The 27,001-nt window shown below is 45.4% G+C and overlaps 2 protein-coding genes across 5 annotated transcripts in view; one reads left to right on the plus strand and one right to left on the minus strand.

The window, feature by feature from the left end:
- PARD6G (par-6 family cell polarity regulator gamma) overlaps positions 1–24,050 on the plus strand; it is a 108,328-nt gene extending 84,278 nt beyond the window's left edge. The window contains exon 3 of the mRNA XM_082853381.1: positions 20,883–24,050. Coding sequence (XP_082709507.1) covers positions 20,883–21,703 — 821 coding nt within the window. The 3' untranslated portion in view covers positions 21,704–24,050. The remainder of the gene's footprint in view (positions 1–20,882) is intronic.
- ADNP2 (ADNP homeobox 2) overlaps positions 830–27,001 on the minus strand; it is a 76,609-nt gene continuing 50,437 nt past the window's right edge. For all 4 annotated transcript variants that reach the window (XM_082853379.1, XM_082853375.1, XM_082853376.1 and 1 more), the window contains one exon: positions 830–899. The gene's annotated coding sequence lies outside the window, so the exon portion shown is untranslated. The remainder of the gene's footprint in view (positions 900–27,001) is intronic.

A 27,001-nucleotide genomic window follows, 5' to 3' on the forward strand; every position in this document is an offset into this window, starting at 1 on the left:
TAATTGCCTGAGCCACTATAGTTTCAGGGATCTGAGACGCCTCCCTTCCAGAGAGGGGATCTGTGCTGGACAAAGCAAAGGACAGGGTCACTCCTACCCGATTCTCACCAGCATCCTCTCCCAGCCCCCGGGAATGTGGTGAAGGCTCCACTCAGGACCCGCCTCCCCCAGGCCTTTCTGGACCCCGTCCCACCCTCCAGGGGGCACTTCTCAGGGCCCCTGGACCCAGGCTTACTGCCCTGCCCCCAGGTCCCCGTGTCTTCGTGCTTCCATGCGTGTTCATACGTGTTTCCTGGTAGACAGGGCACTCCCAGGATGGGAACCACACAACAGAATGTCCTCTGCTCCTTGACACCCACAGGGCCCATGAGGTCCCCAGATGTAGCTGCTCACTTTGGACAGGGTCTTCGCTGGAAGGACTGAGCACCCGGTATGGTGCCTTGGTCCCCTTTGGATTTGCTGACACTCCTTTGGAGGCACTGCTAAATAAACCAGGCAGCTGGGCACACAGGGTAGGGTCAGCATGGAGTGTCAGCTCTCAGCCAGCATGATCAGGGTCAGATGCTGGGCCTTCCAGTGTCTGTGTTCAGAGGCTCCTCAAAGGAAGGAGGCCAAGTGGTAGAGAGGGGACCGGGTCAGCCTCCAGGCTCCAGCCCCACCAGCTAACCCCCTTCCCGCTTCCCCTGCCATCCCCAGAGGTGAGCAGGCCTCCTCGCCAGCAGATGGAGAAAGGCAAGAAGGTGCTGCAGCCGGGACCCGGTCTGGCTAACAGTGTGATCAGGACCCACAAGGCAGCCGCCCCCTCTGGCCGTGGGCCTGCAGCCCTCACCTCACACTCCTGGTCGCTTCTCCAAGGTCACCAAGAAGATGGGAACAGGCTTGTAAATCATCACATGTGGCTGCAAGAAGCAGGAATGGGCTGAAATAAGCAAGTTTCCTCCCACTTGTCTGACGATCTCTACTGAGGACATTTAGCAGAAAATGGAAAATACTGTTTTGTTTGTAAATAATAAGCGGCCACTGAGCAGCTGTGTTTTCTCATCTGGCAGCTAATTAAACCTCACGGTGGAAGCGTGGTTCCAGGCCCTGCCCTGACCAGGGAGATTGTAATTAATTGCTTACGATAAACGTATTGAACTCTTTGGATTCTGAAGGAGGGGGTGGTATGTGTAGCTATGTGCCTTCAGTTTGATAACACCGAGATTCAGTTTCAAACATTCATCTGGTTCAGCGTGAGAATTTTATCATTTGAAACAGACTGACAACCTTAATGTTGAAAAACTAGTGTATAACAATAACATGTTCACGGGAAGGTGTCAAAACAAAAACTGTGTCCAAAATGTCAGGGTCATTAAGGAAGTAACCGTACCCGGCTGATACGCTTCCCGGATGGAATTACCAGCGATTTGAACAAAAAACCTGTGGCGTATTATTTGGAAGTAAGGGCTGCTTTTTCTTACAGGAACTTTCTGACTTATGGTTAGGCAAATATGAGAAATACTTAACAACAAATGGGAAAATCTCGCATTTCCTGAACTACGTTTTCATCAGTGACTGAGCGCGCCAGCTACGACTTCCAGCCCTGAACACACTAATAGTTCACCCATGCCGAGAGGGTGCAGCTCTGAGGCCTTCCTGCCAGCGCTCCGCCCTTCTCAAAAAATATCTAATTCCAGAACATTCCACCAAGCTGAGGAGTCCTCCTCATGCCTGCAGGCTGGGGGGGCAGGTCAGATCAGCAGGGGCGTCCGTCCGCACACAGGTGGCCCAGGCTGTGTTGCCTCCTTGGGTTATCCAGGGCACGGGGCCAGGACTGCTGCGGAAAGACCTCGCAGTCGCGCTCCTGGGCTTGTTTCGTTTGGGGTGGGCGCCCCTGGGTGGAGGGGCACAGCGGTGATGCTTGGGCGGCGTGTGGCCTAGTGCCCCCCTGGCCGTACAGCCTCAGGTAGCGAGGCTGTGTTGTGTGGGCAGCATTGCAGGCGGGCCTGCCTTCATTTCAGAAGGAAAAATACAAGCGGAAGCGTCACAGCATTTGTTTCCACGTCCAGATGGTGACAGGGGTAGCTTTTTCACTCAGGAAGTAAGTAGCAATGATAAATGATGGTTTCTGGCAACTTCCTAGAGGTTAGTCATTCAACACCATTAAAAACATTTATCAACGTGAAGTTGGCTGGGATTTTTATATTGTTGTCTGTGGGCCAGCGAGGCCCCCTAATACCTGTCCTCTCTGTTAGGGTCTGGGGAGGCCCAGGACCAGTGGTTCTGTGCTCTGACGCTGAACAACACTCACACACGACACTAGTGGGGACAGTACGGACCCTTCAAAAAACACTCGGACAGGAAAGTGGAAAGCTGGAGCCCTCTAGACCAGAAGGGAACACGTCATGGAGGGGATGCCCTTGGAGTCTGAAGGGTTTGGGTTCCAAAGGAGGGGGGACGTGCGGTTGCTGTAGTTTGGACTTGGCATGACGGTGGGGTGAACGTGTCAAGAGCATGTAAGGCAGGTAGGGAGGAGAGCTGTGGAGGACCCGCTCAGGCAGCTGAGCGCGGGGTCAGGGGGGGCGCGATGGTGCGTGAGCCCCAGCAGGCCTGGAGCGCACATGGGGACGCAGCCCAGGGCAAGGGCCCAGGACCACAGGGTGACAGCGCCCCCATCAGACTGTGACGGACTCGGCTCCTAGCGTCATGGATTTTCTCTGTTGTTTTCAGGCTTGTTGAGTCACTTCTTCTCTTTATCCCTTCCTTCCTTCCTTCCGGTGTGGGCCCTGACTGCTGACCAGAGGCTGCTCCCCTTGTCTGACGTGTTCTGGGTGCCTCTCCCGTCCCTGCACCCCGCACTCCTCTCCCCCCAGGCCATCCCAGCCGCCCCGTCTCATGTGCTTGGACGGCTGTGTTTCCTTTCCACTCCAGCCAGTGCCGGGTTTTCTCCTTAGAGACCGCCGGTTTACCTTGGATTATCTCCCCAGCGTTTGGAGACCCTCCCGTGGCCTCCCCAGTGCTGATCTCTGCTTTGATCGCACACTCGGTGTGACTCCAGGTGTGAAGAGTTTGTTGAGGTCGGGGCGCGGCCGTCCCGGCACGGAGCTCTTGGGCGCTTGGAAGAGTGGGTGTCCCCCCCGTGGGCTGTCCCCAGAGGCTGTCCTGCTGGGTCCTGTGCTGGGTCAGGAGGGTTGAGGGCGAGTCTCCAGCTGTGACGGGACTTGTCGGTTTCTCCTGCAGCTCTTCTAGGGCGTTTTGCTCGGTTTTCGTTCTGTTGGTTTGCTCCGCCCCGCTGCGGCCCCGCTGGGGCACTTGGGGCTTCCCGGGTGGACTGTCTTGCGTGTGGCCCGTCTGTCCCTCTGCCCGAGGTATATGTTACCTATCAGCGCAGCTTCTGCTTTCCTCTGATTTATGTCTGAGTGGCTCCTCCGTCCTTTTAACCCGCCTACATTAGGACATTGGATTGGACTTGCAGCTGACCCTGGGCGGGTCCTGTTCTGACGCCCCCGCCCAGGGTGGACATCCAGCCTCTGGGCTCGGCCTTCACCGACCTGCAGGGGCTTCTCCGGCCTGGGGGCGGGGGGGGGGCTCCTCCCTCCGCCTTTGCTGTCGGATGCGGGTAAAGCGGCGTTTTTCGCTGTTGGACTTGGACTGGGAAGAGATTCCTAAAAGTGCTGTCTCTTCAGGCTGCCCCTTCGTGGTGCTTCGGGTGGAAAGAGCGGTTTTGCTGGGCTTCGGGGTCTGTGCACACTGGCATCTCAGGCTGCGGCCTTGGAAACAGAAAACCCAGGCACTGGACAGCAAGTGGTCCCTGGGGCCACGGTCCTGGGGCCGCCTTCCGCTCACCACCCTCAGGGTGGTCCTGCGGTTTGTGTGACGTCGGTGAACCCGGAGTAGGGTGGGCAGGTGGGCATTCCCCCCGCCTCGGGAAGCAGAAGCCCACTCCGTCTCGTGCGGGGGCCTCGTCCACCTGTGTATGTGGGGAGCCCTGCTGTCCTCTGTCCCCCGAGTCCTGGGTGGACGCACAGGGACGCAGCCCTCGGGCCTCCGTCCGGTGACCGCGCCTGGAGTGCCCACTGCCCTGGGGCCACCCAGCCTGGGGACGCGGGGAAGGGAGCCTGGGGGAATGGGGGGGCTGGAAGGCCAGCGGCTCTGATGGAATCACAGCGCAGGTCCTGAGTCCGGGGAGAGGATGCTCTGGGCGGGGGCAGAGCCTGTGGAGGACCGGATGCTGCCACTCAGACCATCCGCCCGCCCCCTCACTCCACCCCAAATCCTTCACACTTGGAATTGCCCAGGATGTTCATGAAGGATATTGGTCTGTAGTTTTCTTTCCTCTTAGTGTGTTTGTCTGGCTTTGTCAGGGTTATGCAGTCCTCATAGAATGAGGTGGAAAGGTTCCCTCCTCTTGAATTTTGGGAGAAGTTTGAGAAGGATTGGGTATTAGTTCTTCTTTAAATGTTTAGTAGAATTCACCAGTGAACACATCAAGTCCAGGGCCTTTCCTTGTGGGAAGAAATTGGACTACTGGTATAATCTCCTTACTAGTTATAGGACTATTCAGATTTTCCATCTCTTCATAATTTAGTCTGGGTAGGTTTTGTGTTTCTAGGAATTTGTCCATTTCATCTAGGTTTTCCAATTTGTTGGTGTGCAGTTATAATACTCTCTTAAAATCCTTTTTTTTTCCCTGTAGAAATGGTTGTAATGCCCCACAGTCGTTTCTGATTTTAATAATTTGAATCTTCTGTCTTTTTTCCTAGTTCACCTAGCTAAGGGTTTGTCAATTTCGTTAATCTTTTTGAAGAACAAATTTTTTGTTGTATTGATTTTTCTCTATTGTTTTTCTGTTCTCTATTTCATTTATCTCTGCTCTAATCTTTATTATTTCCTTCCTTCTGCTAGCTTTGGGTTTATTTTCTCCTTATTCTTCTAGTTCCTAGTTGTAAAATTAGGTTGTAGATTTGAGATCTCTTGGTTTTTAATGCAAGCATATAACTATAAATTTTCCCCTTAGCACTGCCTTTGCTGTGACCCTTAAGTTTTGGTATGTTGTGTTTTCATTTTTATTCATCTCTAAGTATTTTCTAATTTCCCATGTAATTTCTTCTTTGATCCATTTCTTGTTTAAAACTGTGTTTAGGTACACATTTTTGTGAATTTTTCAGTTTTCTTTATGTTACTGATTTCTAACTTCATCCTCTTGTTATCAGAGAAGATAATTTCTGTGATATCTGTCTTATTCAATCTACTGAGAATTAATTTGTGGCCTAGTATATGGTCTACCCTGGAAAAAGTCCCGTGTGTACTTGAAAAGACTCTCTATGCTGTTGGGTGGAGTGCTCTGTGTGTGTCTGTTAGATCTCATTGGTTTATTGTGTTACGTCCTCTATTTCCTTACTTCTGTCCAGTCACTGTATCCACTTTTAGGAGTGGGGTACTGAAGTCCAACTACTCCTAAGAACTGTCTCTTTCTCCCTTGAATTCTGTCAGCTTTTGCTTCATGTATATGTAAATATATTTTTTACATGGTTGATTTACAAAATTATATTAGTTTCAGGTATACAACATAGTGATTCAAAATTTTTATAGGTTATACTCCATTTAAAGTTATTATCAAATACCGGATATTTTCCCTGTGTTTTACAATATATCCTTGTAGTTTATTTCATGCATAGTCATTTGCGCCTCTTAATCCCCTCTCCCATCTTGCCCCTCTTCCTCCTCACTGGTAACGACTATTTTGTTCTCTACTCTGTAAGTCTGTTTCTGTTTTGTTATATACATTAGTTTGTTTCATTCTTTAGATTCCACATAAAGTGAGAACATACAGTATTTGTCTTTCTCTGTCTGACTTATTTCACTAAGCATAATATTCTCTACATCCATTCATGTGGTTGCAAATGGCAAATTTTCATTCTTTTTGTGGCTGAGTAATATTCCATTGAATATATATACCACATCTTGTTTATCCATTCATCTGTTGATGGACACTTAGGTTGCTTCCATATTGTGACTATTGTAAATAATGCTGCAATGAACATTGGGATGCACGTATCTTTTCAAGTTAATATTTTTGTTTTCTTCGGATATATGCCCGGGAGTTGAATTGCTGGATCACATGGTAGTTCTATTTTTAGTTTATTGAGGAAAATCCATAGTGTTTTGCTCAGTGGCTGCACCAATATACATTCCCACCAACAGTGAACACTGGTTCCCTTTTCTCCACATCCTCACCAACATTTGTTATTTGCGATTTTTTTGACGATAGCCATTCTGACAAGTGTGAGGTGCTCTCTTATCGTGGTTTTGATTTGCATTTCTCTGATGATAAGTGATGTTGAGCATCTATTCACGTGCCTGTTGGCCATCGGTATGTCTTCTTTGGAAAAGTGCCTATGCAGGTCTGATGCCCATTTTTTAAAAGGTTGTTTGTTTTTTATTGAGTTGTGTGAGCTGTTTATATATTTTGGATATTAACCCCTTATTAATCATATCATTTGCAAATATTTTCTCCTGTTCAGTCGGCTGTCTTTTTATTTTGTCAATGGTTTTCTTTGCGGTGCAAAACCCTTGTAGTTTAATGGTGTCCCATTTCTTTGTTTTTGCTTTTCTTTCCTTTGCCTTAGGGGACAGATCCAAAAAATTATTGCTACAATTTATGTCAAGGAGTGTTCTACCTATGTTTTCTTCCAAGATTTTTATGGTTTCTGGTCTTACATCTGGGTCTTTAATCCATTTTGAGTTTATTTTTTTATATAGTGTGAGAAAATGTTCTACTTTCGTTCTTTTACACGTGTAGCTGTCCAGGTTTCCCAGCACTGCTTACTGAAGAGACTGTCTTTTCCCCATTGTGTATTCTTGCCTCCTTTGTTATAGATAAATTGACCATAAGCATATGGGTTTATTTCTGAGCTTTTTATTCTGTTTCACTGCTCTATGTGTCTGTTTTTGTGCCACTACCATACTGTTTTGATGACTGTAGGTTATAACAGTCTGAAGTCAGGAGCCTGATTCCTCCAGCTCTGTTCTTCCTCAAGATTGTTTTGGCTGTTCAGGGTCTTTCGTGTTTATACACACACACACACACACACACACACACACACACACACACACACAAATACACATACATACATATGTATTTGGCTGCACCAGGTCTTAGTTGCGGCACATGGGATCTTTAGTTGCAGCACGTGGGATCTTTAGTCGTGGCAGGCAGGATCTTAGTTGCAGCATGCATGTGGGATCTAGTTCCCTGACCAGGGATCAAACCCAGGCCCCCTGCATTGGGAGTGCAGAGTCTTGCCCACTGGACCACCGGGGAAGTCCCTCCATATATAGTTTTAAATTATTTGTTCTAGTTCTGTGAAAAGTCTCATGGGTATTTTGGTAGGGATTGCATTAAATCCGTAGATTGCCTTGAGCAGTATGGTCATTTTAATAATACTAATCTAATCCAGAGCACAGTGTATCTTTCCTTCTCTTTGTGTCATCTTCAGTTTCTTTCATTAGTGTCTTCTAATTTTCCAAGCACGGGTCTTTTACCTCCTTAGTTAGATTTATTCCTATGTAGTTTATTCTTTTTTCATATGATTATAAATGGGATTGTTTGCTTAACTTCTCTTTCTGGTAGTTCATTGTTAGTGTATAGACATGCAACAGATTTCTGTCTATTAACTGTATCCTACACCTTTACTGAATTAGTTGATGAGCTCTAGTAGTCTTTTGGTGGCATCTGTAGGATTTTCTATGTATAGTATCATGTCATCTGTAAGTAGTGACAGTTTTATTTCTTCTCCAATTTGGATTCCTTTTCTTCCTTTTTCTGGTCTGATTGATGTGGGCAGGACATCCAGTACTGTGCTGAACATAAGCGGTGAGAATTGGCGATGGTGTCTTGCACCTAATCTTAGTGAAAATGCTTTGAGCTTTTCACCGTTGAGTATGATGTTAGCAGTGGGCTTATCCTATATGACCTTGCTTATGTTGAGGTAGGTTCTCTTTATACCCACTGTAGAGAGTTTTTATCATAAATGGCTGTTGAATTTTGTCAAAAGCTTTTTCTGCATCTATTGAGACGATCATGAGATTTTTATTCTTCAATCTGTGAAAGTGGTATATCATCACACTGATTGATTTGTGGGTGTTGAACCACCCTATGTACCCCATTTAATCATGGTGTATGATCCTTTTAATACATTGTTGGATTTGGTTTGCTAATAATTTGTTGAGAATTTTTGTGTCTATGTTCATCCGTGATATTGGCCTATAAATTTCTTTTTGTTTGATAGCTCTGTCTGGTTTTGATTTTGGTATCAGGGTGATGCTGCCCTTATAGGACAAATTTGAAAGTGTTCCTTCCTCTGCAATTTTTTGGAACAGTTTGAGAATGATAGGTGTTAACTCTCCTCTAAAGGTTTGGTAGAATTCACCTGTGAAGCCATCTGGTCCTGGACTTTTGTTTGAATTAGTAATCAAAAAGCCTCCAACAATTCCATTACTGGTAATTGGTCTGTTCATATTTTCTGTTTCTTCCTGGTTCAGTCTTTGCAGATTGTACACTTCTAGGAATTTGTCCATTTATTCTTGGCTGTCCATTTTCTTTGCACACAGCTGTTCATAGTAATCTCTTTATGATCCTTTGTTTTTCTCTGGTGTCAGTTGTACCTTCTTCATTTCTGCTATCATTGATTTGGGTCCTCTCTGTTTCCTGATGAGTCTTGCTGAAGGTTTTACCAATTTTGTTTGTCTTTTCAGAGAAGCAGCTCCTAGTTTGATTGATCTTTTCTATTTTTTTAAGTCTCTATTTCGCTTATTTCTTCTGATCTTTATTATTTCTTCTACTAACTTTGGGTTTTGTTTGTTCTTATTCTAGTTCCTTTAGATGTACGGTTAGGCTGTTTGAGATTTTTCTTGTTTCCTGAGGTAGGCTTGTATCACTGTAAACGTCCCTCTTAGACCTGTGTTTGCCACGTCCCATAGATTTTGGGTCGTTGTTTTTTCGTTTCCATTTATCTCCAGATATGTTTTAATTTCTTCTTTGATTTTTTTCAGTGATCCATTTGTTGTTTAGTATTGTTTAGCCTCCACATGGTTTTGTTTTTTGCACTTTTTTTCTTGTAGTTGATTTTCTCGTCTCACAGCATCATGGTTGGAAAAGATGCTTGATATGATTTCTTAAACTTACCGAGACTTCTTTGTGGCCCAGCATGTGATCTATCCTGAAGAATGTTCCACGTGCACTTGAAAAGCATGTATATTCCGATGCTTTTGGATGGAATATATATATATATATATATATATATATATGTCCATCTGGTTTAATGTGTCATTTAAGACCAGTTTCCTTATTGATTTTCTGTCTGGATGATCTGTTTGTTGATGGTAGTGGGATGTTCAAGTCCCTCACTATTACTGTGCTACTGTCAATTTCTCCCTTTATATCTGTTAATATTTGCTTTATGTATTGAGGTGCTGCTCTGTTGGGTACATATATATCTACAGTTGTTATATCTTTTTCTTGGGTGATCTCTTGATCAATATGTAAAGTCCTTTGTTACTTGTTACAGTCTTCGTTTTAAAGTCTGTTTTGTCTGATGTAAGTATTGTTACCCTGGCTTTATTTTCATTTCCATTTGCATGGAATAACTTTTGTCCATCCCCTGACTTTCAATCTGTGTGTCTCTTTAGATCTGAAGTGAGTCTCTTGTAGGCAGCATATACGTGGCTCTTGTTTTTGTATCCATATACAGCCATTCTGTATCTTTTGATTGGAGCATTTAGTCCATTTACATTGAGAGTAATTATTGATAGGTACATACTTATTGCCATTTTAGTTGTTTGAGTTGTTTTGTAGTTCTTTTTTGATACTTTCTTCTTTTGTTCTCTTGTCTTGTGATTTGATGACTATCTTTAGTGTTATGTTTAGAAACTTCTCTCTTTTGTGTGTATCTATTATAGATTTTTGGTTTGTTGTTACCATGAGGGATGGTAAGTTGCTGATCTCGTAATTTCAAACACATTTAAACAACCCTGCATTTTTACTCCCCTCCCCTCACAATTAACTGTTTTGATATTATATTTTACATTTTGTTTTGTTTTTGTAGCCCTTAACTACTTATTGCAGATATAGGTGATTTACTACTTTTGTCTTGTAACCTTCTTACTACCTCTGTACATGGTAGGTTTGCTACCTTTACTGTGTACTTGCTTTTACTGATGAGCTTTTTCCTTTCATAGTTTCCATGTTTCCAGTTGTGGCCTTTTCTTCTTTGCTTAAAGAAGTCCCTTTAACATTTTTTTTTTTTTTTTTTTTGCGGTACGCGGGCCTCTCACTGTTGTGGCCTCTCCCGTTGCGGAGCACAGGCTCCAGACACGCAGGCCCAGCGGCCATGGCTCACGGGCCCAGCTGCTCCATGGCATGTGGGATCTTCCCGGACCGGGGCACGAACCCACGCCCCCCGCATCGGCAGGAGGACTCTCGACCACTGCGCCACCAAGGAGGCCCCCCCTTTAACATTTCTTGTAAGGCTGGTTTCATGGTGCTGAACTCTTAGCTTTTGCTTAGCTGTAAAACTTCTGACCTCTGCATCAGATCTGAACGAGAGCCTTGCCAAACAGAGTATTCTTGGTTGTAGGTTTTTGCCTTTCATCACCTTAAATATATGGTGCCACTCCCTTCTGGTTTGCAGAGTTTCTGCTGAAAAGTGAGCTGTTAGCCTTACTGGAGTTCCCTTGTATGTAACTTGTTGCTTTTCCCTTGCTGCAGTTAATATTCTCTCTTTATCTTAATTTCTGCCATTTTAATTACAATGTATCTTGGTGTGGTCCTATCTGCATTGATCCTGCTTAGGACTCTCTACCTCCTGGACCTGGACGTCTGTTTCCTTTCCTAGGTTACGGAAGTTTTCAGCTAGTATGTCTTCAGATATGTTCTCTGCCCCTTTCTCTCTCTCTCCTCTTTCTGGGACCCCTATAATGAGAAAGCTAGTATACTTGATGTTGTCCCAGAGGTCTCTTAAACTGTCCTCATTTCTTTTCATTCTTTTTTTCTGTTCAGCTTCAGTGGTTTCCACTACTCTATCTTCCAGCTAGCTGATCCATTCTTCTGCATCGTTTAATCTGCTATTGATTCCTTCTAGTGTATTTTTCATTTTAGATATCGTATTCTTTGTCTCTGGTCCTTCTGTTTTTTTACTCTTTGTTAAAAACTTCTAACTTTTTACTCTGCTCATCCATTCTTATCCCAAGTTCTTTGATTATCTTTATGATCATTACCTTGATCTATTTATTGGGTAGATTGCTTATCTCCACTTCTCTTAGTTCTTCGGGGGTTTTTCATTTGGAACATGTTCCTCTGTTGCCTCATTTTACCTAATTTGCTGTTTTTATTTCTGTGTGTCTCATATGTTGGTTGCATTTCCTGATCTTAGAGAAGTAGTCTTTTTTAGGAGATGTCCTATGTTCCCTGCGGCACACTGCCCTCTAGTCACCAGAGCTGTTTGCTCTAGGGCTATATGAGGGCTGCGCTGGTCCTTCTGTTGTGGCAGGATGACTTTTGTGGGCAGTCTGGTAGGTGCAGCTGGCCCCGTCTGGTTGTTTGCCAGGCCCTGCCTTGTGCGGAGGCTGCTGGCCTCTGGTTGGCAGGACAAGGTCACAAGGTGGCTGGCTGCAGAACCCAGGGTGGTCCCAGATCTGGTGCTCACCGTTGGGCAGAGCCTGGTTCTGGCACAGATGGCTGCGGAACTGGGGTTCCTGGATCTAGTGTTGGCCTGTTGGTGGGTGGGTCCTGCTCCTGACATGGGTGGGTCCTGCTCCTGACATGGCTGGCTGTGGGTTCTACAGTACCCCAAGGCTGGTGCTGGCCCACTGTATCCCTGGGCAGCTAGCTGAGGATTCTAAGGTTATCTCAGAGCTGGTCTGGCTTTCTGGTGGGTGATTCTGGGGACTGGGGGGTCCATGGGCTAGTTCCAGCTCACTGCTTGGTGAAGCCAGGTCCCGAGGCCTCTGGCTGAAGGGTCCTTGGGGTCCTACAGCTGGTGTCGTCCCACTGGTGGGCGGGGCTGAGTCCTGGGGTGTCCTGATACTGTTGCCAGCCTGCTGACATGTCGCCTGACACCTGAAAAGGCAAGCGGCAGGGATCCTCGGGTCAGCGACCACCCACTGGTGGGTGAAGCTTGGTCCTGGAGTCTCTGGCTGCAGTGGTCCTGGGGCTGGTGTCTGCCTGCTTCTGGTCAGGGCTGGGGGCCCAGGGGGTTCTGGGGCTGGTACTTACCCACTGGTAGGCAGAGCTGGGTCCTGCAGTCTCTGGCTGTGGATCTAGTCTCTAGTCTCTGGCTAGATCCAAGACCCCCTCTGGCAAGGCCGTGGGGGTCTTGCATCTAGTTCCAGGGTGTGGTGCCAGGGCCTAGGCCCCTCTGGTGGGCGGGGCTGTCGGCAGGAGTGGCTGGGGGCTGGGGGGGGTCTTAAGGCAGCCTGCCTGCTGGTGGGGGTGGGGCTGTGTCCCTGCCTGGCTAGTCGCTTATCCTGAGGCCTCCCAGTACTGGTGCCTGCAGGCTGCTGGGCAGGACAGGGCTGGGTCCTGAAGCTGATAAGCTATAGGGAGAATTCAAAAACAGCACTTTCCATCACGGGTGTCCATGTGGTAGGATGAGTTCCCCAAGGTGGCTGCCACCAGCGTCTGTGTCCCCAGGGTGAGCTGCAGATGCCTCCTGCCACTCCAGGGGGCGCTCTGAGATCAGCAGGTGGGTGTGACCCAGCCTCCTTTCAAATTACTGCTCCTGCCCTGTGTCCTGGAGCATGTAAGATTATACTGAGTCTAGTATTTTTTTTTTGATACATCTTTATTGGAGTATAATTGCGTCACAATGGTGTGGACTTTGTGTTGTACACCAAAGCAAATCAGCCATATGCATACACATGTCCCCATATCCCCTCCCTCTGGAGCCTCCCTCCCACCCCTCTAGGTGGTCACAAAGCACCGAGCTGATCTCCCTGTGCTATGTGGCTGCTTCCCACTAGCTAGCTGTTTTACATTCGGTAGTGTTTTTATGTCCATGCCACTCTCTAACTTCGTCCCAGCTTACCCTTCCCCCTCCCCGTGTCCTCAAGTCCATTTTCTACGTCTACATCCTTATTCCTGCCCTGCAGCTAGGTTCATCAGTACCATTTTTTTTTCTTTTTTTTTTAGATTCCATATATATGCGTTACCATACGGTATTTGTTTTTCTCTTTCCGACTTACTTCACTCTGTATGACAGACTCTGAGTCCATCCACCTCACTACAAATAACTCAGTTTCGTTTCTTTTTATGGCTGAGTAACATTCCATTGTATATATGTGCCACATCTTCTTCATCCATTCATCTGTTTATGGACACTTAGGTTGGTTCCATGTCCTGGCTATTGTAAACAGTACTTCAATGAACATTGTGGTACATGACCCTTTTGAATTATGGTTTTCTCAGGGTATATGCCCAGTAGTGGGATTGCTGGGTCATATGGTAGTTCTATTCTTAGTTTTCTAAGGAACCTCCATACTGTTCTCCATAGTGGCTGTATCAATTTACATTCCCACCAACAGTGCAGGAGGGTTCCCTTTTCTCCACACCCTCTCCAGCATTTGTTGTTTGAAGACTTTTTGATGATGGCCATTCTGACTGGTGTGAGGTGATACCTCATAGCAGTTTTGATTTGCATTCCTCTAATGATTAGTAATGTTGAGCACCCTTTCATGTGTTTGTTGGCAATCTGTATATCTTCCTTGGAGAAATGTTTATTTAGGTCTTCTGCCTGTTTTTGGATTGGGTTGTTTGTTTTTTTGATATTGAGCTGCATGAGCTGCTTGTATATTTTAGAGATTAATCCTTTGTCAGTTGCTTCATTTGCAAATATTTTCTCCCATTCTGAGGGTTGTCTTTTCGTCTTGTTTAAGGTTTCCCTTGCTGTGCAAAAGCTTTTAAGTTTCATTAAGTCCCATTTGTTTGTTTTTATTTCCGTTACTCTAGGAGGTGGGTCAAAAAAAATCTTGCTGTGGTTTATGTCAAAGAGTGTTTTTCCTATGTTCTCCTGTAAGAGTTTTATAGTGTCTGGTCTGACATTTAAGTCTTTAATCCATTTGGAGTTTATTTTTGTGTATGGTGTTAGTGAGTGTTCTAATTTCATTCTTTTACATGTAGCTGTCCAGTTTTCCCAGCACCACTTATTGAAGAGGCGGTCTTTTCTCCATTGTGTATTCTTGCCTCCTTTATCAAAGATAAGGTGACCATATGTGCATGGGTTTATCTCTGGGCTTTCTATACTGTTCCATTGATCTATAGTTCTGTTTTTGTGCCAGTACCATACTGTCTTGATTATGGTAGCTTTGTGGTATAGCTTGAAGTCGGGGAGCCTGATTGCGCCAACTCCATTTTTCTTTCTCAAGATTGCTTTGGCTGTTTGGGGTCTTTTGTGTTTCCATACAAACTGTAAAATTTTTTGTTCTAATTCAATGGTGAAGAATGCCATTGGTAGTTTGATAGTGATTGAACTGAATGTGTAGATTGCTTTGGGTAGTACAGTCGTTTTCACAATATTGATTCTTCCAATCCAAGAACATGGTATATTTCTCCATCTGTTTATGTCATCTTTGATTTCTTTCATCAGTGTTTTATAGTCTTCTGAGTACAAGTCTTCTACCTCCTTAGGGAGGTTTATTCCTAAGTATTTTATTCTTTTTGTTGCAATGGTAAATGGGAGTGTTTCCTTAATTTCTCTTTCTGAGTTTTTGTTGTTGGTGTATAGGTATGCCAGAGATTTCTGTGCGTTAATTTTGTATCCTGCAACCTTACCAAATTCACTGATTGATTAGTTCTAGTAGTTTCTGGTGGCATCTTTAGGATTTTCTATGTATAGTATCATGACATCTGCAAACAGTGAGAGTTTTACTTCTTCTTTTCCAATTTGCATTCCTTTTATTTTTCTTCTCTGATTGCCATGGAATAAGAGTAGCAAGAGTGGACATCCTTATTCCTGATCTTAGTGGAAATGCTTTCAGTTTTTCACCATTGAGTATGATGCTTGAATGGGTTTGTCATATATGGCCTTTATTATGTTGAGGTAGGTTCCCTCCATGCCCGTTTTCTGGAGAGTTTTTAATCATAAATTGGTGTTGAATTTTGTTGAAAGCTTTTTCTGCATCTATTTCAATGATCATATGGTGTATCTCATTGATCGACTTGCGTATATTGAAGAATCCTTGCATCCCTGGGATAAATCCCACTTGATCGTGGTGTATGATCCTTTTAATGTGCTGTTGGATTCTGTTTGCTAGTATTTGGTTGAGGATTTTTGCATCTATGTTCATCAGTGATATTGGTCTATAATTTTTTTGTGGTATCTTTTTCTGGTTTTGGTATCAGGGTGATGGTGGTTTCGTAGAATGAATTTGGGAGTGTTTTTCCCTCTGCAATTTTTTGGAAGAGTTTGAGAAGGATTGGTGTTAGCTCTCCTCTAAATATTTGAGAGAATTTGCCTGTGAAGCTGTCTGGTCCTGGACTTTTGTTTGTTGGAAGATTTTTAATTACGGTTTCAATTTCATTACTTGTGATAGGTCTGTTTATATTTTCTAATTCTTCCTTGTTCAGTCTTGGAATATTGTACCTTTCTAAGAATTTGTCGATTTCTTCCAGGTTGTCCATTTTATTGGCATATAGTTGTTTGTAGTACTCTCTTATTATCCTCTGTATTTCTGCAGTGTCAGTTGTGATTTCTCCTTTTTCATTTCTAATTTTATTGATTTGCATCCTCTCCCTTTTTTCTTGATGAGTCTGGCTAAGGGTTTATCAATTTTGTTCATCTTCTCAAAGAACCAGCTTTTAGTTTTATTGATCTTTGTTATTGTTTTCTTCATTTCTATTTCATTTATTTCTGCTCTGATCTTTATGATTACTTTGCTTCTACTGATTTTGGGTTATCTTTGTTCTTCTTTCTCTAGTTGTTCTAAGTGTAGGGTTAGATTGTTTATTTGAGATTTTTCTTGTTTGTTGAGGTGAGACTGAATTGCTGTAAACTTCCCTCTTAGAACTGCTTTTGCTGTGTCCCATAGGTTTTGGGTCGTCATGTTTTCGTTGTCATTTGTTTCTATGTATTTTTTAATTTCTTCTTTGATTTCTTCAATCATCTCTTGGTTATTTAGTAGCTCACTGATTAGCCTCCACATACTTGTGTTTATTTACAGTTTTTTTTTTCCTGTAAGTGATTTTCAATCTCATAGCGTTGTGGTCAGAAAAGATGCTTGATATGATTTCAATTTTCTTAAATTTTCTGAGGCTTGATTTGTGACCCAAGATGGGATCTGTCCTGGAGAATGTTCCGTGTGCACTTGAAAAGAAAGTGTATTCTGCCACTTTTGGGTGGAGTGTTCTATAAATAATCAGTTAAGTCCATCTCATCTATTGTGTCATGTAAAGCTTGTGTTTCCTTATCTATTTCATTTTGGATGATCTGTCCACTGGTGTAAGTGGGGTGTTAGAGTCCCCTACTGTTACTGTGTTACTGTCGATTTCTCCTTTCATGGTTGTTAGCATTTGCCTTATGTATTGAGGTGCTCCTATGTTGGATGCATAAACATTTATAATTGTTATATCTTCTTGGATTGATCCTTTGATCATTATGTAGCGTCCCTCCTTATCTCTTATAACAGTTTTTATTTTAAAGTCTATTTTATCTGATACGAGTATTGCTACTCAACTTCTTTTGGTTTCCATTTGTATGGAATATCTTTTTTCCATCCCTTCACTTTCAGTCTGTATATGTCCGCAGGTCTGAAATGGGTGTCTTGTAGACAGCATATATATGGGTCTTGTTTTTGTATCCATTCAGCCAGTCTGTGTCTTTTGGTTGGGGCATTTAATCCATTTACATTCAAGGTTATTATCGATATGTATGTTCCTATTACCATTCTTTTAATTGTTTTGGGTTTGTTTTTGTGGGTATTTTTCTTCTCTTGTGTTTCCCACCTAGAGAAGTTTCTTTAGCATTTGTTGTAAAGCTGGTTTGGTGGTGCTGAATTCTCTACGCTTTTGCTTGTCTGGAAAGCTTTTGACTTCTCCATCGAATCTGAATGAGATCCTCGCTGGGTAGAGTAATCTTGGTTGTAGGTTTTACTCCTTCATCACTTTAAGTATATCCTGCCACTCCCTTCTGGCCTGCAGAGTTTCTGCTAAAAAATCAGCTGATAACCTTATGGGGATTCCTTTGTATGTTATTTTTTGTTTTTCCCTTGCTGCTTTTAATGTTTTTTCTTTGAATTTAATTTTTGTTAGTTTGATTAGTATGTGCCTTGGTGTGTTTTTCCTAGGGTTTATCCTGTATGGGAGACTCTGTGCTTTCTAGACTTGGGTGATTATTTCCTTTCCCATGTTAGGGAAGTTTTCAACTATAATCTCTTCACATATTTTCTCAGACCCTTTCTTTTTCTCTTCTTCTTCTGGGACCCCTGTAATTCGAATGTTGGTGTGTTTAATGTTGTCCCAGGGGTCTCTGAGACTGTCCTCAATTCTTCTCATTCTTTTTTCTTTATTCTGCTCCTCGGCAGTTATTTCCACCATTTTATCTTCCAGGTCACTTATTTGTTCTTCTGCCTCAGTTATTCTGTTATTGATTCCTTCTAGTGTATTCTTCATTTCAGTTATAGTGTTGCTCATCTCTGTTTGTTTGCTCTTTAGTTCTTCTAGATCTTTGTTAAACATTTCTTGTATTTTCTCAATCTGTGCCTCCATTCTATTTCCGAGATTCCGGATCATCTTTATTATCATTACTCTGAATTCTTTTTCAGGTAGACTGCCTATTTCCTCTTCATTTATTTGGTCTTGTAGGTTTTTACCTTGCTCCTTCATCTGGAAATATTTTTTTGCTGTCCCATGTTTTTTGTTGTTGTTGTTGTTTTTATGAGTGGGATTGTGTTCCTTTCTTACTGGTTGTTTGGCCTGAGGCTTCCAACACTGGAGTTTGTAGGCTGTTGGGTAGAGCTGGGTCTTGGTGCTGAGATGAGGAACTCTGAGACCTCACTCCGATGAATATTCCCTGGGGTCTGAGGTTCTCTGTTAGTCCAGTGGTTCAGACTTGGAGCTCCCACTGCAGGAGCTTCGGCCCGACCCCCAGCTCAAGAACCAAGAGCCTGCAAGCCATGTGGGGTGGCAAAACAAAAACAGAGGACAATATCAAAGCCCAAAATAGAATTAGACTAGGAACCTAGCAGATATGTTAGAAATAACATGAGTAAAAATATCGATGGATCAACAACCAAAGGGTACAACAGTACCACAATAGTAAAAAAAAAGAGGAGGAAAAAAGGGGGGAAAAGGCCCCGGCTGTGGAGGGCGGGGCCTAAGCAAGAGCGAGGTTTGGGTGGTGGGCGGGGCCTATGCTTAGGACCCACAGGGCTGGAAAAGGCCCTGGGGGCTGTGCAGGGTGGGGCTTAGGCTCAACGGAACAGAAGGGGCCAAGGCGTGCCCCCCACTCCTGGTCTCAGAGGGCGGGGGACTTCACCTTGGAGCACAGCAAGCTTCCTGGGCTTGAGTGGGCGGGGCAAACACCCTCCCCTCCTCTCCTGCTCCTCCCACAGGGCCCCTCCCACCTGCCTCTCCTGTTCTCCTCTCGGCCTCCTTCCTATGCCTCCAGGACGAATGCTGCCGGTGGGGGGGTTGTCCTGGAGGGCGGGGATCAGCCTGGGAGCCCAGCAGGCTCCCCGGGCCTGAGTGGGCGGGCACTCGCCCTCCACTCCTCTCCTGCTCCTCTCACAGGGCCCCTCCCCCTGCCTCTCCTGATCTCCCCGGCCTCAGGGGCCCCATCCTGTCTGGCTTCCACTTCTCCTCCCCCCCAGTCCCCCCACATCCTACCGGTTTACTTGAGGATTCCTCCCATCTCCTTGGGCATCACGGTCCCCCATCAGTGGCAGGCAGGAGCCCTAGTTGTGGGGAGATGCTAACTTGGCGTCTTCTCATGCCACCATCTTGACTCTGCCCCCTATATTGTGTCTTTATTAAGTTTGATTATTTTGTAATCTTGTGTCTCTTTGACTTCATCTTACATAGAGATTGTTGAGCTTGGATGTTTGCATTTGCACACTTCCTCAAGTCTGGGAGTTTTCAGCCATTATTTCTTCCCATATTCCCTCCACCCCTTTCTCTTCTCCTTTTCAGACTCTCACAAGGCATATATCAGTTTGCTTAATGGTGTCCCAGTGATTGTTTACACTCTGTTCTCTTTTCTTTAACCTTTTGTTTTTGTTGTTCCTCAGATATGATCATTTCTCTGTCCTGTCTTCAAGTTCACTGATTCCTTCTTCTGCCTGCTCAGATCTGCCTTTAAGTCCCCTGTTCAATAATTTCCATTATTGTACTTTTCATCTCCAAAATTTCTGTTTAGTTTCCTTTTAGGTTTTCTGTCTGTTGATGTTTCCATTTTGTTCATACATTGTTTTCTTGACTTTACCCACATCTCTTTTTTTTTTTTTAGTTTTTTGACCATGTCTTAGGCCATTGTTTTAAAGTCTTTGTCTAGTAAATCTGCCGTCAGGTTGTTTCAGGGACAGTTTCTATTACTGTTTTCCTTTGGGGCACACTCTCGTTTCTTTGTATGTCTTGTGACTTTTTTTGTTGTTGTTGAACACTGGAGATTAAGCTAATAACATGGTAGCTCTGGAAATCAGATTCTACCCCTTCCCCAGGGTTTGCTGGGTTTTTGTTACTGTTTTGGGGTGTTTTTTTTTTAATTGTTGGAGGCTCTTTGCTGAGTATCAACATTAAGGTGTGAACTTAAGGTTTTCTAAGGTCCTTTCTGAGTCTTTCCTTGAGCATGCACAGTCACTTCTAACTTTCCCCATATATGCAGTTGTTTTTACTGTCCTAGACTTTAAGGTCTGGCTCCCAAAATGAAAAAAGGTGAAAAATGAAGGGAGAGAAAGGGTGCCAGTCCTTTAACTCTCCTGGACGTTCCTTCAGGTAGAAGGAGAGGGGCTTGCAACAATGCAGGGAGGTACAATAGCCACCTACCTCTATCTACACCTTTGTGATCAGAAGTAGCAGTCCGTAATCAGGGCACAGATGCCTGATGTTTGGAGAGCAGGGTCCTTTTTGCCCACCCTGGCCCACATACTCTCCAGGAACAGTGCACAGCTGCCTCCCAGGGTGCTGGGGCGTGGGCTAGGCAGCTGCTACTGTGCTGAGAGTTGAAACTGAGCAAAATTGACTGCAATTACCGTCCAGTTCTTCCCCTGGAAGTTGAGCCTTCAACAGACTCTCAAGTTCCAAATTAGTTACATCAGACAGATTCTGCCCCTGCAGTTGTGGTCCAGGTTGGAAGACGTTCCTGGTGCTTCCCGCTCCACTGTCATTGCAGAATCCAGTCAGGCACTTTTAAACCTTTCATCTATTGTTAATTCTCTTAACCTTTCAACCATTCTGTTGGTTGCCCGGAGAGCTAATGTTAAGGAGGTGATTGTGCTTGAACTCGGCATCAAACCTTTGCCTGGTGAATACTGTTGGGCCAGCTCACCTGAGGCCAGGATTGCTGTGGGCTCAGCAAAACAACCCATAAAGTTACTGCATTGTGTTTGCATATCATCCAGGAGGTTGGGACTTTCCCCAAAACTGAAGTGTGACAAAATGAATCGATCATTCAGCTCCTGGGCATGTGTGGGAGACTTGTGTTTCAGTCAGTTCTCTATACGGTTTGATTTGCCCATTGCCTCAGACTTCCCTGGGGTCACACCACAAGTCAGAGAAGTGGTGGGAAGGGAGCTGCAGGAGGCCAGGCCTTACCTGGACGGCCAGCCTCAGGCTCTGGGTGTTCGATGCTGTTCGACTTGTGCTTCCCCATTGCCCGCGGGTCTCTCCTCTGACTGACTCCTCTGTGCTCTTCCAGAAGAGGCCGAGCGCTGCAGCTTCGGGGTGGGTTCACTGTCCAGGCGGCGGCGCCCCCTGGCCCTGCGGGAGGACGGCCCTCGCCGGCGCACACACCTGCACATTGGCCTGCCCCATGACTTCCGCCCCGTGTCCTCCATCATCGACGTGGACATCCTCCCCGAGACACACCGCCGTGTGAGGCTGTACCGGCATGGCTGCCAGAAGCCACTGGGCTTCTACATCCGCGACGGCACGAGCGTGCGCGTGGCCCCACAGGGGCTGGAGAAGGTGCCCGGCATCTTCATCTCCCGTATGGTGCCTGGCGGCCTGGCCGAGAGCACTGGGCTGCTGGCCGTGGACGATGAGGTCTTGGAGGTGAACGGGATTGAGGTGGCCGGGAAGACACTGGACCAGGTCACGGACATGATGATCGCCAACAGCCACAACCTCATCGTCACGGTCAAGCCGGCCAACCAGAGGAACAACGTGGTGCGTGGCAGCCGTGCGTTGGGCAGCTCCAGCCGCTCCTCGGACAGCACGGCCAGCCGCCACAGCCTGCCTACAGCCCACGTCCTGCAGAACTTGCCCCCTGACGAGATGGAGAGCGACGAAGAGGCCGACGTGGTCCTCGAGGGCGTCCTGGAGCCCCGGCTGGTACCCAGGCCGCCACCAGGCAGCCTCGCTCGGGTCAACGGCGCTGGCCTGGCGCCTGGCCTGCACAGCCCTGGGCGGGAGGGCAGTGTCCAGAGGCTGCTCAGCTCCCTCCGGTCTGACCCCCGCCACAGCCTGGCCCTGCCCCCCGGAGGGGTGGAAGAGCACGGGCCGGCAGTCACCCTGTAGGGCCAGGCGTCAGACAGGTCAGTTTCCCGAGGGGAAATACTTCTTCAAGTTTTATTCCAGTCTTAAAATAAGAAAACATTGTATACTGCACGCCTCCTTTTTGTTGTTTTTACTTATCCCTCCCTTTTCTCCCACCACCCTACTCTTTATTCCAACTTATGGAGAGAAAAGCACATTGTATTTTTGTAGAATTTCTCCACAGAACATGAAATACCTGCACCGTCTGTACGAGGCTGGGTGAGGGTCTAGCACCTTTGTCAAGTGGTAGAAAGAATCCGACCAAGTGCAGAAAATACTTGGTTTTTAAATTTTAAAAATACACGTTTTAAAATGAAGCTTTAAAATTACTTTTTTAAAATAGTCGAATTCATGTTTTCACTGTGCTTCCTGCCGACTTGCACTGATTCTGCTGACGGGCCAGAGGCTATGAAGATGGGACGTGGCAGGAAGGTAGAGGCTGGTTTTCAAGAGCAAATGCACCCACACCTGGAATAATAAGCATGGCGGTAGAGGATGAATTTCAGAACGTTGCACTGTTTGCAGTCCTGTCTCACATAGCGTGACGTGGTCGTGGTGGCCGCAGCGGTGGACTCGCCCCGACAGGCAGTTTTGTGAGGCCGTCAGAGGTGCCCTGTTTAGCCTTTGAGGTGAATTCAATTTTGGGAAGACAGTGGAAGGCACAGCTCACCAGTACCGTCTGTGATCAAAAGCCAGCATTTACTCTGAGGTAAAAGCCAGTCTTTTCCTGTGGATTGTGACTCTGAGGGCAGTTTCTGAAGTGTTTCCAACACTTCACACAGGCCTTTGAAAGGTCAGTCATTTGGATGTATGGGTTCTGTTATCTTTGATTTTAAATAACAAGTCACATGGAATGTAAAGATTTCTAACACAGATTAAATTCATTGTCACTTCCTTTGGTATTCTAGCAATATTCACATATTTAGTAATTTTAAAGGTTTATTCATGTTTCAGCCAATCAAACTTTATATGACCTGTATTTTCTACTTGAATCCAGTGTCGAGGAGAAAATGTTACACTTGTACTTTGAAAACTAAACTTTCACCCAAAGAAGTTTTCATGTAAATACAGGTAAACGTATTTTTGTAGGTTGCCTTTTGGGAAACTATGTGGCTGTTTCTCCTGTGGTCAGGCACCCCCTGCTGGTAGTGGCAGAACTGACTTTATGGATGGCAGGTTGATAACAGGTGGAAAACAGTGTATCTCAATGTGTTCATTTCTCCTGAATTCATTCAGTGAAAAGCAAATTATTTTTCTTTTGGAAACTATTTATTGGGCATAAATAGCTTTTATTGAGTAGTTGTGGTCTCCTGCACCTTTGTTTTTGTTATTTGTATGCCAGGATCACTGTCTGTTTTGGTCCTAAGTACAGGGAAGACCAAAGATGCTCCCCTTTGAGGTCTAGGACCCCCAAATTTATGGGCTCCAATGAACTGTATGAGCATTTTTGGGCACCAGGAGTCAGAAGTGTTTTTTTACTATGACAAGTATTGTAGAACCAAAACTCTTACTATCACAAAGGAAATGTTCTTTTATTAAGTTATTGCTGGTTATTGAATATCTTGTCAAATAACTAGGCGTGTTTTTAAGTAAATGTGAATACTTTTTTAAAGGAAAAAAAGGCTTACGCTGAGATTTGTGTGCGATTGTTCATTATTTTAGGAGTTATGAATTGTCTTGAGCAGCTGCTTGAGTGTATTTTTCTATCCAGGTCTATATTTCTGCAATTTTCTTTTTTTAAAAAAAAAAGGACAAAAAAAACTATGTTGTATACACATTAAAGTTTTCTTTTATATCAAAGAATAAAACTTTTTCTTTGCTGCTTTCAGCTGTGTTCTAAATACTGGAGAGAATGTCAGTTAACGATCAGCAGAGAGAAACTCAGCCTCAGGATGAAATACCTAATATTTACCAAGTGCCTCTTGTGTGCCTTATTTTTTTTTTTCACGTAATCCTCACACTTCCTCCACAGGCAAGTAGTAGTAGCCCCATTTTACAGATGGGAAAAATGGGCTCAAACTCAAGCAGGTAGTAAGGCATTTCAGGTAACCAAATTATACTCGTACTTGATAGGAGATAGATAGATGTGTTGTAGGTCCAGAACCTTCTTTTGAAGTCCTTTTGAAAAAGCTTTTCTGAAATACTTACTATACAGCTTTTTCAAAATATACCCTGGTTTGCAAAACCTCCATTAACACTTTATCATCATGGACATTACTAAATGTGTAATACATCAAGATCTCATTCAGTAAATTACAAATGTCAAGGTGACAGCAGCAAACACCAATAACTCCTGGAAGAAAGAGGCGCAACTATCTCAGCTTTACCAGTGTGCACCACCTCGCTGAATCCCCTCACTGACGCTGAGCTGCAGGCAGCCCTTTTCCATTTAGAGTTGGGGGGACTCGAGCATTGGGACAGTCACCCCCGCAGCCTGTGAGGTGGAGCTGAGGCAGGCAGGTACTGAAGCTGGATACATGCTCTGAGTTAGCTCCTGTGATGGAGTCGGAGATGCAGGGGCAGATACCTGGCTAACCAGCCAGGGAGCGCAGGTCACTTGACCTCGTAGTAATGCACGTTGCCAGCCCCAGAGCCTGTGACATCTCAGGAGGGCCAACCTTTCAGCTGATTGATAGGGAGACCCTGTCCACGAATCAGTGAGGTTATATAGTATCTCACAGTTTTACACAAAGTAGCCAGAGACAGGGAGCGGGGCCTTGTTGCAAGTCGCAAAGATACCTGGATAATGCTGGTACTGAGACCCTAATATCAGGTAGCCTGCAAAAAGTATTTCCTGATGGGCAGAAATACTGTTCTGTGGTTTACTTTTTATTCCAGCTACACCTGTTCCTCCTGTCTGCCTCTGGCATCAGTCTGCTAAGTATTTCGTATCCCAAACACATCCCAAGTCAACATACAAATTCTTTTACCCTCTTACGTTTCCTCACTTATTTTGTTTTCTTCTTTACCTTCACAAAAAGATAACTTTCAGGGATTGAGAACACTGCGTTACTGAACAACATTTCCAAGGAGTGGCATCAACTGTTCCTATGCTACTAAAAAGCAAACAGAATGATTCACCATTGGTGTCCCCAGCCCAGGAAACCAGTGCCATTTTCCACGCTCCCTCCCCAGGGAGCTTTGACAGGAAACACATTTCTTAACCTGAACCCTCTTGACCCCAAGCCAGCGTGCCGGGGGAAGAGCTCTTTGCACACAAGTTTTACTTCTAGTAGGGACCCCAGTGATCTGTTGAGCGAGACTACAGGTGTTTCACGGCAAACTGAGTCGTCTGCCTGATTGCTCCAGGACCAAGTTACTTTTTTTTTTTGCGGTACGCGGGCCTCTCACTGCTGTGGCTTCTCCCGCTGCGGAGCACAGGCTCCGGACACGCAGGCTCAGCGGCCATGGCTCACGGGCCCAGACGCTCCGCGGCACGCGGGATCCTCCCGGACCGGGGCACGAACCCGTGTCCCCTGCATCGGCAGGCGGACTCTCAACCACTGCGCCACCAGGGAAGCCCCCCGAGTTACATTTTTCATATGAACCCCACCCGAAGCCCAGAGCACAGGTGAGAAGCAGCTTCCATAGACCAGCTTCCAGGGACTCAGGGAAGCACTGCAAACCCTACTCAATGTCCTCAGGTTGCTGTTTTGGTTTTATGTGTTTTGTCTCCTAAACCAGCATAAGCTCTTTGTTCAGAGGTTGTTATATTCTCTTATTTTTTTTATTTAGTGAGTGGGAGCATACAGATGTTTCCATGGACCCTGTACTTTAGAAACAGATAATAAAAAATGAGTATAAGACGTAATATTTTGTTTGCCAGTAACTGCTATGAATAAAAACAAAACCAGAAGGAGGATATTGTAAATTTTTACCATTACTTTATAAAACGAAGAAGTAAAGGTAGACTGATATTTCCGGGATCACATGGTAATTTGCAGAGCCATAATTCACACCCATATTTTTTGACAGTACTTTTCCCGCCCCATCTATCTGCTTCCAGAAATGCAACATTCGGGGCTTCCCTGGTGATGCAGTGGTTGAGAATCCACCTGCCAATTCAGGGGACATGGGTTCGAGCCCTGGCCCGGGAAGATCCCACATGCCGCAGAGCAGCTAAGCCCGTGCACCACAACTACTGAGCCTGCGCTCTAGAGCCTGTGAGCCACAACTACTGAGCCTGCGCTCTAGAGCCCGCGAGCCACAACTACTGAAGCCCACGCACCTAGAGCCCGTGCTCCGCAACAAGAGAAGCCACCGCAGTGAGAAGCCCGTGCACCACAACCAAGAGTCGCCCCCGCTCAACGCAACTAGAAAAAGCCCGAGCACAGCAACGAAGACCCAATGCAGCCAAAAAATAAATAAATAAATTTATAAAAAAAGAAATGCAACATTCATCCACACAGTTCCCACTAAGGAAAAACACCAGTCTCCTCCTTGAATTATTCTGGACTGAGCCATAAACCTCCAGTCCATCTAACAATAGTGGTTCCAGGATTTGTCATCCAGCATAAGTGACATCAAGAATATACACTGGGGCTTCCCTGGTGGCGCAGTGGTTGGGAGTCCGCCTGCCGACGCAGGGGACGCAGGTTCGTGTCCCACATGCCGCGGAGCGGCTGGGCCCGTGAGCCATGGCCGCTGAGCCTGCGCGTCTGGATGACTGTGCTCTGCAACTAAAGAGGCCACAACAGTGAAAGGCCCGCATACCGCAAAAAAAAAAAAAAAAAAAAAAAAAAAAGAATATACACTGAAGGGCTGCTCATACCAGGATCACTCAGGTAGAAAATATCAAAGGGAAACTTCCCTGTTCTGGGCCACTGACCCTAAACATCCTTTCTCTTCCCTTCTTCAGAATCATGATTTCTGTGTTTAAAAGCACCTTAGAGAACTGAATGCTGCTAGAATGGTAGCCTATTTGGGAGACCCAGCCGTGCTCAGCAGCAGCCAGCTTACCCTAACCACAGCCCGTTTTCCTCTGGCTCACTCACCCCGGCTCCTCCTCATGCCCCAGGGTCAGGGGTCAGGGGTCAGGCTCCCCGGCATGGGACAGGTGTGTTTATTAGTGAGAACTTTCTTAGACAGGAACAAAGTGCACTCCCTGGACTCCTGTACGTTGTTCCTAATTTGTGTGCTCATATTCTCTTTGCTCCCTCAGGGGCTGCATGGTTTCCACTCCCACCATCCCGGCCCCTTGTCAGTATCCCAGGTTGAACTCGGGTTCAAAACGCAGAAAAGGCTACGTTCGTGGTCAGGATATTTAGTGCTGATGAAACA

The sequence above is a fragment of the Leucopleurus acutus genome (assembly GCF_964270905.1).
Source record: "Leucopleurus acutus genome assembly, chromosome: 13".
Classification (NCBI taxonomy): Eukaryota; Metazoa; Chordata; class Mammalia; order Artiodactyla; family Delphinidae; genus Leucopleurus; species Leucopleurus acutus.